Source organism: Oryzias latipes, chromosome 5, assembly GCF_002234675.1.
Source record: "Oryzias latipes chromosome 5, ASM223467v1".
NCBI lineage: Eukaryota > Metazoa > Chordata > Actinopteri > Beloniformes > Adrianichthyidae > Oryzias > Oryzias latipes.
The window spans coordinates 26,806,516-26,824,647 of NC_019863.2; the positions used below are offsets into that span (position 1 = coordinate 26,806,516).

At 37.1% G+C, this 18,132-nt stretch overlaps 1 protein-coding gene across 5 annotated transcripts in view; it reads right to left on the reverse strand.

Moving 5' to 3' along the window:
* LOC101167700 (inositol 1,4,5-trisphosphate receptor type 1) overlaps positions 1-18,132 on the reverse strand; it is an 82,846-nt gene that overhangs the window by 62,145 nt on the left and 2,569 nt on the right. For all 5 annotated transcript variants that reach the window (XR_002290296.2, XM_020703475.2, XM_020703473.2 and 2 more), the window contains exons 3-6: positions 14,381-14,451; positions 3,788-3,897; positions 3,275-3,361; positions 1,206-1,364 (exon numbers count right to left, since the gene is read on the reverse strand). Coding sequence is in view for 4 of the 5 variants with exons in the window: in XM_020703475.2 (XP_020559134.1) it covers positions 1,206-1,364; positions 3,275-3,361; positions 3,788-3,897; positions 14,381-14,451 (427 nt within the window). In the remaining variant the exon portion in view is untranslated. The remainder of the gene's footprint in view (positions 1-1,205; positions 1,365-3,274; positions 3,362-3,787; positions 3,898-14,380; positions 14,452-18,132) is intronic.

Sequence of the window (18,132 nt, forward strand, 5' to 3'; positions counted from 1 at the left end):
CAGAGTTATGTTCCTGAAAGGGAAGAAGAAAAGAAAAGTTGGTGACAAACAAAAGTGATAGTTTCATGTTAAACCGGCTGATGTCAAGTTTAACGAACCAAGAATGTTAACAGAAAGATGTAGGCAGACAACATATTTTTGTGCCAGCTGCATTTAAGAACAGCTTTCATTTACATTTTAATTAGATCAATCGTGAGGAGATGGATAAGTGAGCAACGTTCCATTTTCTCTTTAAAGGAACCAAGCAGACAGGCAGTCGAACAAAAGCAAACGTGAAAATGAAAGAACTGCACATTCTTATGTTTGAAAACGAAAGAGATTTAAATTAAATGTGAAACACAATTTAAAAAAATATGCAGCAGCTCCTGTCTGCTTCTTCTTATCTGTAACCAGCATTTTAGGAATGTTTTATATATATAAAATTTTATATATTCGCCAAAATTACAGTTAATTTTACATTTGAACACTAGAAAATGAGACAAATAAAATATCATTTGAGAAAAAACACTTTCGTCAACCTTAAATCTGGATTTATATGAAACGTTAAATATTATTCATGATTAAATGCTGACTGTAAACTTTTACATTTAAGTCATGTGAATAGGAAAATAACACAAATATTTTGATTATGCAGACAGAAAAACAAATAAATATGTTCTTTTTGTTTGGTCCTTAAAGCTCTGAAGGTCACGAAGGTCACGTAGCCACAGGTTGAAGCCACAGGTTCACACTGTCTCATAACATAATTTAGCCAATCAGAAATCGTCCTTAGAAAGTGCTGAGGCAGCATATTATCCATTTTATGATAGGAGCCTGCAGGCTGGTGAAAGTTTGAACATGGGCCGCATTTGGCCCTCGGGCCGGACTTTGGACATGCCTGCTTTAAACATTTCTCACAGCTAATCACAAATAAAGATTTTGTTTCCAGACAAAAAAAAGTTGCCGAAAACACTTGATGTAATTTTCTTTCCTAAAATCCAAAAACCGTTACAGATGCAAATTTTAGTTTATGAATGGGGATTTGTTGGTATAAGAGAGGCAGAATTTTTTTTAAATCTTTTTAAAATAAAATGTTCTGTCTTCTTAACACATTATATTCCTAATAAAATAAACAAGGGAGTACCACACATTTTAAATAAAAATATCCTCTTCCAACGCAGTCTCACGAACATTAGCTCCACGTATGCACAAACGTCGAGACTCACGCTGTCGCCGATGGAGCGCAGCTTGTAGAAGGGCTGTATGTAGAACCAGGAGCCCTCGTTTCCGGCCGTGTCCAGCATCACCCGCATGGCGTTCTTCTCCAGCAGCGCTGGCAGGCGTTTGTTCACTGTCAGGTATTTGTTGCTCTTCAAGTGAAGCAGCTAAAGCAAAAATAAAGTCCTTTCAGAAAACAAACCTCACAATATCCAGGATAATGTCCACCTTATTTATGTTGAAAATCCGCAATTATTTTAATTTTTACTATTTGCTGTGTTTTTGTTTTTAAGATGAATTTTTATTCTTTTTTAGGCTTTAAAGCTACAAAAGCACTCTCTCTTGAGAAGGTGTCCTTCTCAAAACAAGTTAAAATCTAGCAATGGAACTGGTGAGCTTTCTTAAAAAAATGTAATGCCCTATCTTGTCTTGAAATTGGCTGTAAAAAATTCACATTTATATACATTGCTCTGATAATTTGAAATATTATGTCTTAAAATAGGCATTTGTAGCTCAGAAAAGAGATTTATTTCTTTAAATTATATTTATTTATACACCTTTTGACGCAAATATATTCCATTTTAAGAGCAACAACAGTCCAGCTACCTTTTTTTCTAGACTATGATCATCTTAAAATAAGACTAGAATCACTGTAGATAAAACTGTCTTAAAAATTAAATATATGTATGTTTACTTTCAAACTTTTTTCTTGATGTTAAATGCATTCATATCGTTACAAGTCAAATACAACTATACAGTTTCCCTAAATACAAGTAGTTTGTTTCTTGAAACAAGACCTTTCACCATCACAAATAAAACTTCTACTCGAAAATATTGTTACGTTTTGGAGAAAAAAATGGTTTCATTAGTAAATTCACTTGAAATTAGATGTTTTCAAGATTGAAGGACTCAACAAGATATTAAAGAACTATTGTCTTAAAACAAGTCACTACATTTTACTGAGCGCTTACTAGAAAGTTAGTTTTGTTTTATATCAAGTGTAATAAGATATTTAAACTAGAAACTAGACAGCAATAGTTGGTAGATTTTGTGTTCAGTGCTCCGTATGAATAATATACTGATTAGATCAAAACCATTTGTACAGTTACAATCATTTTATGACTTTTTATACTGCATGTAATGTTTGAGGAACCAAAACATCAAAACTGCAATTTAACTTGATATTTAAGTAAGGTCTAAAATTAAAATTAAAATTAAAAATTTAATCATTACTAAATGACCGATCACAGCAGACTTTGCTTTTGGAGAAAAGGTGGTGCTACTTGGTTTCTATTATACAAAAATGTAAAATTTATACCAGTAGAATCAAGCAAAACTTTTATGTTTGTTGCAACGGAATTTCAGAGAAAAATGTTTTTTATTTGATTATATTCCTTATGGGTTACATTTTGTGGCCTATATTTTTGTAGAGGAGCGATAACATTAAAAAAAAAAAAAGAATAAATAAAACGCTTCAAGACCCAATCAAATCTGTTTTTAAAAGCGTTCCAAGGGGTGTTTTAATAATTTATACAGTTTTTAGCCAACATTTTTTTAAAAACTGTCGTTTTCTAGGGCATAGTTTGCTGCAGAGCGCAGGAGTTCATCAGAAATTCGCTTCTAAGTTGTGGGCGGGACTGTTGGCGCGGACTAAGCCTGCCCACCTGTCCCATCATTCCTTCATTTACACTTTCTTCTACTAGCTTACAGCCCCTCCAAACCCCAAACTAATATTACCAGTGCAACAAAAATGGCGAGCAATACTGGAGCTGCGTCACTGCTGCAGGCTTTTTCAACGCACATTTTCATCTGCTCCTGATTTACTATATAAATATACTACTCAGAAATGTAGTTTTAATCTTACTTATCTTTAAATATGTCTTCCATCATGAGAAAAATGCTACTAGAACACGTTAAAAACACCCAAAACATGATATGTACATGCTTTTCCCTTTGGTTTAGGAGTATTTCAGATTTTTATAAATAATATGTAAGATTCAAGTTAATCAGCTCTTGGTAAATTGACAACAGTTTTTCCCGTAACACACCAGCATGCTTTGTTCGCTGAAATACAAACCTGAATCACGTTTCCGTACTGAATAACACTTCCAAGAAGTTTTTTGTTCTCTGAGTCATTTTGTTTCTTCTCCAAGTCAGCTGCATGCTGGGAAGGAAAACACAGGTGAGAGACAATTCATCTCACAGCAAACCAGTGCATCATAGTCATGTAACCAGTACAAGAATACTAAAAGCCCAGTTCATGGCCAAAAAGGTGAAGTTTTAGCAGTAAAGCACAGGCTCAATATTGTCATCTTCAATTTCATGAGTGCTTGGCCAGGTAAACTGCTGAAAAAAAGTCTGTAAAAGGGCATAGGGGAATACCGCCAGTACATTTTCAAAATAAAAGCTTTTTTATGTCAAAAGTAGGGATAAATTTACTATTTTATGAAAAATAAAAATTCATGTAACAATTACGGTAATTTTTAAAAAGCAAAAGCAGATTCCCAATAAATTGTGTCCCTCATAAGTCTGTTCTTTTTTTATGCCTTGGACCTTCTCCATGCAGGAGCGTGTGCTTGACTTCACTTACATGTAGCTTGTTTAGCAGCACTGTGTCTGTGTTCCCTCCTGGCTTTGCTGCTTTCCAGAACTGCTTCTGGGCCGAGTAGCGGTTCATGGGGCACAGTTTAAACAGACAGTCTGCACGGGGGAGCAGGCAAAAACAAACAGCGGTTTAGGTTCTGTAAATTATACAAAACAAAGGCAGGAGCAGAGTAAAAAAGTAAGCAGTTTGGGGAAAAGAAAAAGTCCCAGCTGCCATGATGATATATCACAGATCCTCAGCTTGGATAATACATTACTAATCACACATTCAAAGCCTTAGCCACACAAGCAGATGCCACTTTTGTTCGATCCTGCTGATCCAGACACGTGTGTGCTTGCACTTCAAACACATATTAATATTTGTCCTGGACGGAGATCAAAAGCCCGTTTCTGCTTCTGAAAGGACAGCATGTGTTGTGTGTGCGCTCATGCTTTACAAGCAACAAGAAGCTGCATGCTGCGGTCTGACAGCAGCCACTGAAGACACAGAAACATCTGTGTGTTATGATCAGCTACAGTGAGATCAACTATAGTTCACAACAATAAGATGATGCTGTTTGATTGTGCAGCTCATTTTCATAGATGCTAAAGCAACCCGCCGTAGGGGAAAGCGGGCCTTTTTTTTTATTTGCATGTGTACACAGTTTTAGGCGAGTTCCTCTTCTGTCCCAGGAGAGTTCCTCTTCTGTGTGCAGCTGAAGCTCATGGAGGCAAAGAATGAAAGATCAAAAGTAGCACAAGCAGATTCTCTCATTTTTCTGACCTTCTCACTCTATTTAAAAACACCTTATTGGACCACAGATTTCTTTATCTGGGATTTTTTGGAAAAAAAAGGAACAATCTGTCCATCCCTCCTCCACTCTGTCTCTGTCTGTCCTCCACTTTAAGCTACAGTAACATGACCAAATAAGGCCAGCCATGAGAAGGGGAGCTGGATGTCAGAAGGAGAAAAGAGAGAGGGTGGAGACTCCCAGTCTTCTCACTTCAATATTCTGTCATTGTTCCTGTTCCTCTTCTAATCATTTCATATACTATTTGTTTCCTCAAATGATCTTTTTAATTCTCTCCCCAAATCACATCTCCACCCTTCCATCCTTTCTGCTTCCTTGTAAGATTCAGTTTAGCTTCGCTCAAAGTACTGCAAGAAAAGGAAGTGAAAGAGGAATGAGGAAGAAAGCGAGGGAGAGCAAAGAATGTGAAACTGAGGGTAAGAAAGTGGAGGAAAAACAGTGCCGCTGATGGAAGCAGCGTGTGTTTGCATGCTCCAAATGTACTCATACAAACAGACCAGACAGAGCCCTTTGTGTTTGTAGATGAGCAAACACAGAGGCCTTCAGTTTAGGAAGTGAACTCTGTTATCGCTGTAAAGTTTAATGCGGTGAGAACAAAAACCAAAAAGGATTTGATCAAAATCATATGCAGGAGAAAAGACTTTCCTGTCAAAGTTGGTCATATTAAAACAAAGTGTGCAGGGTGCCCAAAATGATTTAACAACATCTCCATAGCCACCATTCCCCATCTTTAAATAAAACTTTATTTACACTCCCATTAAATCCAACTGAACACAAGTTAGCTTATTCTTTTCTGTTTTGATTGTGTTTTTTAACCCTTTAAGCACCCAACCAAGACTAAAATAGTACTTAAAAATGTTGCTTTTTTTGCTGCTTTTTGCCTTGGGGGGGTGACACACACAATCAAAGTGTTTCTAAATGTGCTCTAACATTTGGATGAAAAGGCAGTTAAAGGGTTTTTAATTAAAAACACGCAAATACCTATGATAATTTCTCACAAATATAATGAAAAAAAGTTAACATTTTGCTTCAGAACTTAGCGTCAAATCTTCCCCGCTAATGTCACACAGTTAGCAACAAAATAATGACTAATCAAGTTTTCAATGTTTCTGATTCTGATCAAATTATTTGCAAATGATGTTCAGAGCCCAGGCGATAGCTGTGTGTTAAAGCCAGCAACTACAACTGACCCACTTTTGTCAAACTCTGACCTGAAGAGCTCCCTGTTTCTCACAAACATGCAGCAGAAGAAAAATGCTGCCTCACCGAAGATGCTTTAATGTTTCAACACTACCCCCAAGCAGGAACCACAACACTGATAATTACAAGAGAGGCCGGGGTTGGCAGCTTTGCAAACAGAAAGTGATCATTTCTTCATGTGATAGTTGAGGAAGCACAGCTCTTTTTGCAGGATTCCAATCGAAGGGTGACTAACAAAACACTAAATTGTTCCAGTGCATCCATTTAATTTTATTTCACATGGTCATTCAGTTTGATATAAGATCATTTATTTTCTAAATTTCCCAAAACAAATCTGTTTTGGTTTTCCCACAATTAGCGAATTGAACTGAACAAAAGTGAAACTTATATTGGTAAAATGAGGAATTCTTAAAGGAAAAACTAACTGAGAGCAATCTTTGATTAAAAAAAAAACCTAGAAATAATTTAAAAAGTAAATCAATTGATGCTGTTAATGGAAAAAAAAAATAATCCAGGTTTTTTATAGACCCACTCCAATGAATCTTTTTTTTTTTGAGTGTGTGTTTAACATGTTCTTGTGCCGTTTTTCTGATGATGGAAAACATTAAGTTTAAAATTGCATTTCTGAGTATTTCTTTATTCAAACTGTAGTGAATCAGGGCCAGATGACAATAATGCAGCTTATCTGTGTCTACCCTAGAATGGCCACAAGCTCCCTTTTCCGAGCTGTCTGCAACAGGAAAGGGGGCGGGATTGCTCTGAACCAAAGGCCCTTCCCACAACCTGGAGGCAAATTTCAAATGAACGTCTGCTGCTTTGGAGAAACTATTTCCTAGAAAACTATGCTAGTTATTGGATTTTGATTTTTCAAAAAAGCATCATCATAGTTAAGTAAAACCCCACTTGGAACGCTTTTAAAATATCTCAAATTATGATCACAGTGTATCTGTGTAGCCAGAAAAAGGCTAAGCTAACTTTCACATGATTTTTACAGCGCCTCAGTTTTGCAGAAACATCACAACATTTAGAAAGACGTTGAGGACAGTTTCACCTAACTGTAAGAGACTTTGATAAGACAGGAAATCAACTAAATTAACGTGTTTAATTAGTTTTTCAGTCTGAAAAAGAATAAGCAACACTTTTCACGTTGGTGAACAATTAACTGCGTAACTACCGAAAAGGTCGGGACTAATATTACCCCAATGCCCCATCATGTGTCACACAAGGCCCTAACTTCTTGGGACAATCCATTTACTTAAATTGAATTTTGAAATCAAATTTAAAATGTACTATTTTAATGCTTTTATTTAATTTAAGACAAAAAAACAGACTAATGAAGGTCTTCTGGTTTTGATCTGTCCGTCCTGCCCTTCAACCGGTGAGAGAAGCTCCAGGATCAAACTCAGGGTGCAGCAGGTAAAGGCAGAAGGTGGGTTCTGATGCATTTCAGCTAGGACTATGAGAAAGATCATTCAGAAGATCAGAACACTGATATTTAAGATATGCACAGTCACCAGTGTCAGAAAAAGAGGAAGAGCTGGTGGCATCGTTCTCATCATTTTGAACCCCTCTTCTCGGTAGTCATTAGCAAAGGCGTGCGGTTTGCTTGCTCACATCAAGATTGATAATCAACTAGAGTTGCTCTAAACAGAAGCCTTTTTACAGTTTCTTATTTCCTCAAAAGAGTCAGGAGAAATGTCCTGTGTATCTTCTTTAGTAGAAAAATGTAGAGAAGAGAAAACAGGTTGGCATGAGTCTTACAGCAGCAGAGTTTCAGTAGCCGCCAGGAGGCAGGAAGAGGTTAACAGTCTAATCTAAAAATGGGCCGTTTGAGGTTTAAATGCTGCGTACATTTGGAAAGTGAGTCAGGAAGTGACAGGGGTAGGAGTAAATCACAGACGTTGTTGTTTTCTATAATGACCTTCACATGCTTGTAGTCTTCAGTCTGGGATAAATGAGGAACAAACAGAACGAACAGATACAATGAGGCCAAATCAGTTTCAAATTTCAGAAATGCACGCGACCTTATGCACAAATGCAAATATATTCTTGTTTAAAAAAGACACATGCTCCAGTTCACAAATATAATTTTTGACTTCACAAATTCACACACTCCGGTTCACAAATACTTTTATGCAAACATGTAATATAAATTCAGAAATGCATAAAAGTGAGTCACAAATATAATCTTGTGGTACAGATGTGATATAAACTCGCAAATCAAACAAGATGCAGAATATTTATTTACCAAGCACTTCTCATTTGCGAACCATTCGTGAGAGAAATCTGCGTGGTCAATCCTGAGATTCACCTAATGTTGCAGGCCAACAAATGTCATCAATGGCTAATGAATCTGTCAATCAAATAATCTGCTAAATAGGCAAAAAAACGACTACTTTTTTAAATCATCAATTTCTAAACTAATATAGAAAACGGATAATAGATCCTTTCTTGATTTTCCCATTAACGTGTTAAACTGAAAACAGAGGAATGTTTTGTAAAAATCATCATATGGACATGCATTCTGCATTTTAGTTCTTTAGAAAGTAGAAAAAAGGGACAAACATAGTTACATGAGCTACTGGTTTGCAAAGAGACTATTTGAAGTATTATTTTGACCTCTACTATAGAAACAAATTATGAGGTACATGAAAATGTGTCACTATACATGTTTTCCAAATATAGATCTAGACGTAGAGATGATAAAAGGTTTACTTCTGTTTCTGTTGTAAAGCTGAACCATTTTATATTGGAGTGTAGCAGTGCACCTTTACCCTGTAACCACTGTCATCAGTTACCTGGGGATCTGATGAGATGGCACTACCTTTTGCTTTTAAAAAGTGCTTCAATGTGGAAGTCAGTGAGCTCTTGTAGAAACCTGTCAAAGCACATTTTATGAAATTGGTAATAGAGACAAAAATTGTCTCCATGAGTTTAAACATCAGTGACAAAAAAGAAGTTAATAACATTTCCAAAATGTCTAGGAAAATTATCCGACTTAGCCTCATCTTGAGTAAAAAAAGTGTTTTTTTGTTTTTTTATAATTTGAGGTAAAATGAGGTGATGTGACACAGTTGACTTTTTTCCACGCACAATAAAAATTTAATCATTATCTGGCTTTTTTTAAATAATTAAATTATTCGAAAGATCATGCAAAAAGTCAAATTTAATATCCTGTATCAAAGAATAGCAGTTATGTGAATTTGAGAAATTGGATTTGTCTCCCCCCCCCCCCAATAATCTAATTTATATACGGTAGTTCTTTGACATCTGAGGAAACAGAAAATAGAAGCAGAAAAAGAACATAGAAAACAAACGTAATGTAGTCACAGCAGAGTGGGAAACAACAGACCGTTAAAGCCAACAAACTTCAAAGAGAATAACAGAAGCTTGAAGCATTTTCCTAGTGGATTATAATTTTCTCATATTGACAAGCTGAACATGGACTCAAATGTTGACAAATTTGTCTTTCTACACAAAAAACAAACTCAGAAAAAGTTTGTTTGATTTCACAATTAATAGAAAAACGGATAATGGAACGTTTTTTGATTTTCCTATAAACTGCTTTGCACGGAGGCTATTTGAAGCATTATACCGACCTCTACTATAGAAAAATGATGAGGTATATGAAAATGTGTCACTATATAAGTTCTCAAAAAATGGATCTAGACGCAGAAGTGAAAAAAGTGTATTTCTATTTCTGTTGTAAAGCTGAACCATTTGACATTGAAGTGTGGCGGTGCAGCTTTATTGTGTAACCACTGTCATCAGTTACCCGGGGATCTGGTCTGGTTGCAGTACCTTTTTTTTTTTAAAAGTGCTTCAACGTGGAAGTCAGAGAGCTGTTGGGAAGACCTGTCAAAGCACAATTTACTTAATTGCTAATGGATCAGTTCCCAACAGACTACAGAGGTTCACCCTACACACACACACACACACACACACACACACATCAAAACTCCAAACCCCTTTTGTCAAACCTCTGATAGTACCTGAGCGTCTCAGTGAGCCACAAAGCCAGTTAACTTCTCAGTTTCTAGAGACTATACAGCTGAGAGCACATGCTTGTGGAGGGATTTTATGTTTACATTTGGAGGAAATGTTGAGCATACCTCAGCCATGACAGTGGGCTTCAGTGGACATGGCTCATCTGCTCGTGTGGCCTACAGCACTCATGTAAAAGAACCGCCTCTTCGAAGGGTTGCTTACTCTCACTCACACTATCCGAATATTCAAAAAAAAAATGCCCAAACACATTCAAAGAAGCTCTTCCTATTTCTGGGGTAAGTGTGCATATTTACATGAGCCAATTTTACATTTCTATTAATAGACATAGAGCTGACTAATACTTTTTGGTGAATAAATAAGGTTTTAATTTATTTATTGTATGTTTTTTTACAATACAATAATAAGAAACACAGACTTTATTCCCAGCTACTTGTGAAAATATTTGGCTTTTTTGATGTGAAATGCAGTAATGTTGCTATAATGGTGTGTTTTTACTTCCTATAGTACTAGACTAAAGCCCCTTTTCCTCTTGAAACAACAAGAAATGCCAATGAACAAAATACTCACTTTTTATAAAACAAGTGTTGTTGTTTTTTCATTTTCCTTTTTTTTGAACAAATATAATCTTAATCTGCATGCTTGGACTTTTCCCATTCCTTTGAGACGTGAGGACGCCACTTCTTCTGCTGCACAAAACGTGTTTATTCATGCACCACTGCTAACGTGTGCAGCTGCATGATGGGTAACGCAAGAAAGATTTGGTGCCACAAGTGTTTCACAACGCTAAATTTGGTTAAAGAGATGAAAAAAGCTTTTTAATATAAGGACAATCATTTAAAACGTTTAAAAAAAACTGTGTGGAGCCATGATTTCTGTTTTTAAAAATATGAAAGAAAAAAACTGTTAGACAATTTTTAACAAGATAAAGAGAAGTTACTGAAAACAAGTTGATATTGCCCAACGCTACTCCTCTTTACGGATATTCAAAAGATGAAGGGTTCCCTTTCATGCCTGGCTAAAAATCTATTTTTTTTTTCATTTTCCATATGTATTTAAAGAAAGATACAAAAAATGCTAACAGGGGTGGAAAACTAAGAGACAGACACAGTGAGAGTCTGTTTTAGCATGTAGTGTCATGTGGAAAATTAAACACATTTTTTGAGTTCTTAAGTTATATTTTTCTCTGACACAAAGTCCGTTATGGCTGAAGACAAGACGACAAAAGGCAGTTCAGGAAAATATGAAATCAGCCATAACGGACCACTGCCAACAAGAAAACCACATCATGGACTGGGAAAAGGCCAAAGCCCTCCGCACTGAAGACAACAGACACCGCAGATGGATTATGGAGGCGGTGGAGCTCATACTTCCATGAACCTGGATGAGGGGGCCTTCCTGCTCTCTCATACCTGGAGCAATATACTCCAGCAAAAAACCTGACATCAAGGGGCGGAGTCACTTTTCAAAGTCTGACAGGTGACTCTGCCTTAGCCACAATCATCTGTTTTTAAAGACGTCACACACTGATGACGACTCTGACAAAGGTGGAAGTGATTCCGCCGAAACATGTAAGGTATGTTAACAAACACAAACCCTGTCCGAGAAAAAATAACTTAAGAACTCAGTTAACTTTGTAAACACAATAAACTTTATTGAATTAAGTCCACATTTATGACAATATAAATTGGGCAGCTTAATAAACTACCAAAAAAAGTGATTGTGGTCAATTTACTCACAATGTATCGGATAGGAAGCTGTGTAGAAAACAGAATAAATATTCAAATCGGCAGCAGAGAGGGAAGATTCAAGATTCAAGAAATGTATTGTCACATAGACAACAACACTTATAAATTAAAATCTTACTTGCAAGTTCCCAAACTCGGAAAAAAACATAAGAAAAAAGGAAAAACAAAACCCAAAAGTGCTGACTTAAAAACAGAGACTATTTACAGGTGTGCAAAATTATGTACAGGTGTGCAATGAGCTAATGTGCAACATGCAGGTTTTACAGTGATGGTGGAGAAAGTTGTTAGGGGGTTCAAATAGTGGTTCAGCAGCTTGATAACCAAGCAAAGTTTATTTACTTCTCCCAGAAAAGAAAATATCACAAAGTGCCAAATAATTAAAACATAAAATATGGAATAAAATACATTAAAACAGTAAAAGGGAAGAAGAGTTGTCCTGGAGTGTGGAGATGTGGTCTGTTTATTTTGGTGAGTGCAGTTATCTCTAGGGGGTGGATAACATTTCATGGGAATCCAAAGACCCACTGAGAGCTTAACTGAAGTAACCCGTCCAGAGATCAAAGCAATACACATTTAAAACGCCTTTTCTTTGCCTTTTATATGGCAGACATGATTCCAGATGTGAAGTGCAGCATGTTACTTAAGGACCCACTCTGAGGACAACTGGGATTTCTGTGTTTTTAACATATTTTTCTGATGATGGAAGACATAGATAAAGAAAATTAAGCAAAAAATTAAATTTCTGTGTATTTCTTTATTCAAATCGTTGTGAATCAGGACCAGATGAAAAAATGCAAGTTAAAAAAGATTGTATTTGTTGCGTAGAAAGTACAATGGGCAGCAACAACTAGGGGAAGGAAGAGGGGATCCACACCAATGGTTCTGCCCACAAGTGAGAGGCAAATTTGCTCTGCAAAAACTGTAAATTATAAATAACTATTGTTTTTTTCATTTATCTGACTGGGATCTGCTTTACCCACAAACTGAAAGCAGAAGGATTGTAACTTCACACACTAAAGAATTTGTTGACACATGGAAATGGGCATCACAACACTCAACAGTGACTTAGCATACTTTCCTGAAAAACACACTTCTTGGTATTCATGACAGTTGAAACTCAAAAACATTTTCTGCAGTGAAATAAAAACTCCCTTTTTAGAGCCTGACAACGAGACCTCCTGCTAAAAGGGAGTGAAGTTTTCTCTCTGTCTGATGCACAGGCAGGGCAGCGATTTGAATCAAAGAGACCTTTTTATGCGGATAGGTCCTCTACTAAAACAAAACAAAAAACTGAATCCGAAGAATTTGAAATAAAACAGTCTGAACTGCAACTTAACCACTTTGTAGTTTTATTGAACTCAATCGTCTTCGCTTTATGGAGTGGTGGCTCTTCAAAACTATCTGAGGAAGAATCTGTTACACTCTGGTATAATCTTTTGAAAGACAGCGTCCAGGTGAATTTTCCCATCAAATATAGAAAGTTTTACTTTTAGAATGAGAAAAGGCGTAATGATTTTTCTTTTCTTTTCTGAGCTGCATACTTTCTTGAGGATTCAACAACATGAGTAATGCTATCTCTATCGGCCCACGTGGAAAAAACAACTAATTTAAGTCACAAGCTTACTAGGTAGTCCCTATTCCATAAAAACTAGTAATTGAATATGCAAATACCACAGTGAGTGAGAAGTTACTGCTGAGAACATCAACTGCTTCAGAGTCTGGGTGTTTGAGCTTTAATGGACCTGAGCGCAAACAGGCTGTGAGCAGGAAATATGGAGTCTCTCGCAACGTTGGAGGTCTGAGGTCAGAAGATGTCAGTGAATGGGGGGGGGGGGGGGGGCAGTGAATGGTAAATAGCTTCATTCTTTTAGAGAACACTGTATGTATTTTTTCAAGCAAAGCTCAAAGCCTCTTACAGTGAAGACCCAGTTCTGTGACATCGGAGTAAATTAAGCTTAAATTTGCATTCCTGAGTATTTCTTTATTAAAATCATCGGTGAATTGGGAGAAGATGAACACTTGCCGTTGGAAAAAGCTTGTTAAGAAAAATCTACAATCGGCGGGGCACAAGCTCCTTGGTCCGCTCCATTCCAATGCCTCAACTTGCAGGCAGTAGATTCGTGTACATCTTGGTTTTTCTGGCTATTAACTGTACAGCTGGATAGCTTCAAATTTGCTCGCCATTTTTTTTTTGCACCCGTTATGTTAGATTGGGGTGTGGGAGTGTCAGGAAGCAGGGGCGGACTTCCTCCACGGCAACAGTCCTGCCCACAACTCAGAGGCAAGTTTCTGATGACAATATTTTATATTTTTGCAACTTTCTCTTACTTTTCTCTGCTAAATTGTTTAAAACAGATAATAAATATGCATGGATATTATAATATACTGCTGCTCTGCCGTCCTACAAAGCAGAGCATTTATTTATTTATTTTTTAATGTTGGCTAGTATGGTCATCATCATAATTAAAAGACAACTGGGAAGGCTTTAGCAACAGATCATAAGATGATTGGAGTGGGACTTTAAAACCAATGCCCAGACCTCTTACAAGGAAATTCAACTTCTATCCTGAGAACTCTGCTTCATAAGCTCCTCTTCCTGTGTTGTTGCTAATAATAGAAAGTTCACCAAAAGTAACAGCTCAAGGCAGCTTCTTGCTGTGCTTTGCTTTTCACCATGAAGACTGATTTTCTCCATCTTGCTCGTATTTATTCAGATGTGCAGAGGCAACATGCATAACACGGCAGAGGCATGATGGAGATCCCCAAAGAAGCAGAAGAGCACATGAAGGTGCATGTGCCACGCAGTCAGACGTGTTAGGAGTGTGTGCTGCTTACCTCTGAACTTCTTTGGAGGGTTGTTCAGATCCCCGGCATCTGGCTGGACGACACAGCGGTCATCCACAAGGCTGAGAAAAAGAGCATCATCACTGTTATTCTCACTGGTAAATATATACAGATGACATGCAGGAGAACTGAGTCTGGCTTTAGTTGCTCAACATCCTTTAGGACTTGGGTTCATATGCTAAATTTGACGTTTAGAAACTCTTTTATTAACAAGACGACATTACTTTAACTTGCTTGTTTTTTTGTTGCAACTTCTCATGAGCAAATGTGAACCTGACTTTCATTTCATCATAAATCTTGTTTAAACAAAGACTATTGAATAAATTATATAACTATTTTTTTTGCCCATTAAGGAGGATTTTTTCTTAAAGGGGTTGAAGCTTCTGATTTTTCAGGATCTTAGTCACAAATTGGTGGCGGAGAAACAGAGACAACCAGAAGTGGGAGTTATGAAACCATTAAATGAATGGTCCTAATTACCATACAGTCTTTTCCAGATGTTATATTGAGGGAGAGGCCTTGTGAAACAACTAGAATAAACAAATTAGGTCCAGATTTTGCTCTAAAAGTTCTTGTAATTTCATAATTTCATTCTCATAGACAGTCTCCATCTTGTCTTCTCTTGTCGCTTTTTTTGTTTTCTGAAAAAGCTTCTTCATGGTGTTTTAAAAGCCCTCAAAGGAGAAGAAAGGAAATGTCATTTGCATTGACATTAAGTGGGTGGTTCTATCTACAATGTGGTTCTAATGAAGGAATAATATTGAAGCTTTTGTCTAACAGGAAACCCTAATGAAAGCATTAGATGCTTGTCTCTACAAATAGTTTTTTATTTATCAAAAGCAGCCTTGTTATCTCCAAAAAACTCATCCCTCAAGTATCCAAACATCTGATAAGGTTTGGTGGATCACTTGTAACAAATATTATCAGTTGTTCACGCCTTCACAACTCCCTGTTTGAGTGAGTTCAGGTATAAACAGTTCCTCTACTAGAGAGCATCAGTCAGCTGAAATTAGCAGAAGGGACTTTAGAGAACTTAGGTGTGGGCCGGCCAAAAACATCCTGCTCTGAGCTCTCAGCAACGGAGTGGGAAAGGGGGGGCGGGACTGCTTCGCGTCAACGCGCACAACTCTGAGTTGAAATTCTAATGCTACCCTGCAGAAACTATGTCCTAAAGAACAACAATTTTTGTTGTTGTTGTTGTGGCCATGAACAGTGTAATCCTAACTAAAAGACCACTGAGAACTGCACTTTTAAAATAACTCAGAAAATGATTGGAGAGGGACTCAAAGAAAGTATACTTTTTCAAACATGTCAAGACAGATCTGTTCTGAAACTGTGGTTCCAGGAGAAAGAGCTGACATGTTTGGTTAATAAGCCATGAAAAACTATTGGAAATCAATGACAGTTTTGAAGCAACTCAGTGATATATCTTTCCCTCAACAGGATTGTTTGAATAATAAATTAAAGTAGAACAAAAATAAAAACCTTGTCCATGCTATTTTATTGTTTCTTTCTAAAATGATTCAGATCAAGCCAACTGCTCAGTAAAAATGAGAACTTATTTACATTATTTTTATTTTTTTAACAACACTAGATAAGCTGTGGCATTGCAGTTCTGAACTTGATCAGTGTTCAGATCTGGATTTTAGAGCAGAAATGTTGCCCACAATTTTAACATACTGTAACTATTCGGTTCTCGATCAGCTGATCATCTGCTGCAAGCATCAGTGCTGGTGGAGTCAAATAAAGTAGCGAGTGAGAGCTGAACCCAAACTACTTAGGGGGGGTTATAGCTCACTAAAGAGTGTGAATTGTGGTGATGATGATGCAACAGCTGAAGAAGAATTCTCATTGAATCTTTTGGTTTCCAAAAAAACTAGTAAATATTCTGAATGAGGTGGCCAGTGGCTAGACTGGAATTTCTGGTGACAAATTTAGCATTTGCTGGCCTGTAAGAACACTAGACTGGACAGGAGCCAAACCCCACATCCACCTCAGTCCCCTTCCATGAGAAAGTCAGGCCAAGCATCTGCCTCTGCACACTTCAACAAACTCAAGGCTGGCATGGCAGGCATTTATTTTGATGTTTCTACAACTTCATCAGCTTTGGAGCTGCTCCAACATTTTACACTCTCAGCCCTCCAAACTGCTTTTATACTGGCAGCAGGCACGGGCACTCGTCCCCATAGGAGTGCTTGAGCTCCAAGGAGAACTGAAGAGACGTGACAGTGAAGCAACTAAAATCTGAGAGTCCTGGTCTAACTAGTCGCCGTCCACTGATTTAACGAGCTTAGATATGGTTAATGTTTCAGAAAAAGCTCTACATTAGAAAAGGAGTCCATTTTTACTTTTGCCAGGATTCAACACAGAGCAGATTGTGCAGGGACAGGAAGTTGGGAATAGTTCAAAATAAAACAGCGGGGCAAATTTAAGAATAAATGAACAGTATTTATGGCGAGTTCATTGCTTCCTCACTCCGGTTCTAACACTAAATGTACCAGTTTAATGTTGTATTCTCTGATTAGAAATGCCTTCTTTAAACTTTGGATCATTCTGTCTCACCATCTTCTGTTTAGAGGATAAGATGCAAAAGAGACTTTAGCTGTGAATCCCAAAATAGAACAAGAGTCACATTGGATCCAGCTGTCAGGAAATAGAGGTGTAGAACCCAAAATGCAGGAAACTGGCCTTGATGGCAGAAACGTAAACATTTAATAAATAAAAATAAACAGGCCATAAAATCGTAAAGACACAAAATGCTAATAAAACAGATGACCGGACAATGTAGAAGTGAAAACCACATACGTCTACTCGCGAATGACAATGAACAGAAAAAAAGACAGCTGTGGACGATTACCATGAACCTGGAGTGACTGACAGAGGACAGAACATGACCAAAAACACAACTGAAAAACTGAACTAGACCGCAGAATCCTCACTGCAACAGTATGACAACTTTAAATCTTGTTAATAATGTCTGAATTCTGGAGATAAAAGTTGTAGGATGTCTTATGCCTGCAGCACATTGTGCCATTAGAAATTGCTTCCACTGTTTTTTTGTTATGATGTCTTCAAGTCTATGATAAAGTAAACAAACTCGTGTTAATAATAATCTGTTTACATAAAAGAAATGACAATTGCATCACATACACCAACAGTAGCTATTTGCACTTTCTTCTTTTAAAATTTTACTTAATTTCCGCTTTGTTTATGGCAGTAGCTGTACTGCTCTGCTGGTGACTTTTTCACAACGAATTTCCATCTTTTTATTTTGATATCTTCCTGTGACAACAGACAATCCAGGAAATGCTGAAGAGCTGCTTTGTGGAACTTTCATGACAGCGTTTAAAGAAAACTATATGGGTGTATATTAAGATGCTTACACACTGAAATACCTGAACAGAAACAAAAGTGCACACAGTGCAGTGGGTCTCTCCATTTTAGATGAGCTAGCAGACGCCGTGGGGGGCGATGTCCAGGCCACTGACCTGGAACGCTGCACATCAAACGCCTGAAAATCTTGTGATTTTTCATTTTCATGGAAGAAGAAGTAAAAATCACACTATTTTTCAATGAGCTAGCGATTAAAAAAAAAGACCTCGAAACTGGTGAAAAGGAATTTTGGGCATAGTGGAAAATCCCCTAAAAATTGATGACATCACAAAGTGGCAACATTTTCCCCAAAAAAAGAATGAGGCGAATATCTCTTATGAGGCTAAAACAAATTAGTTCAAAATCAAGGA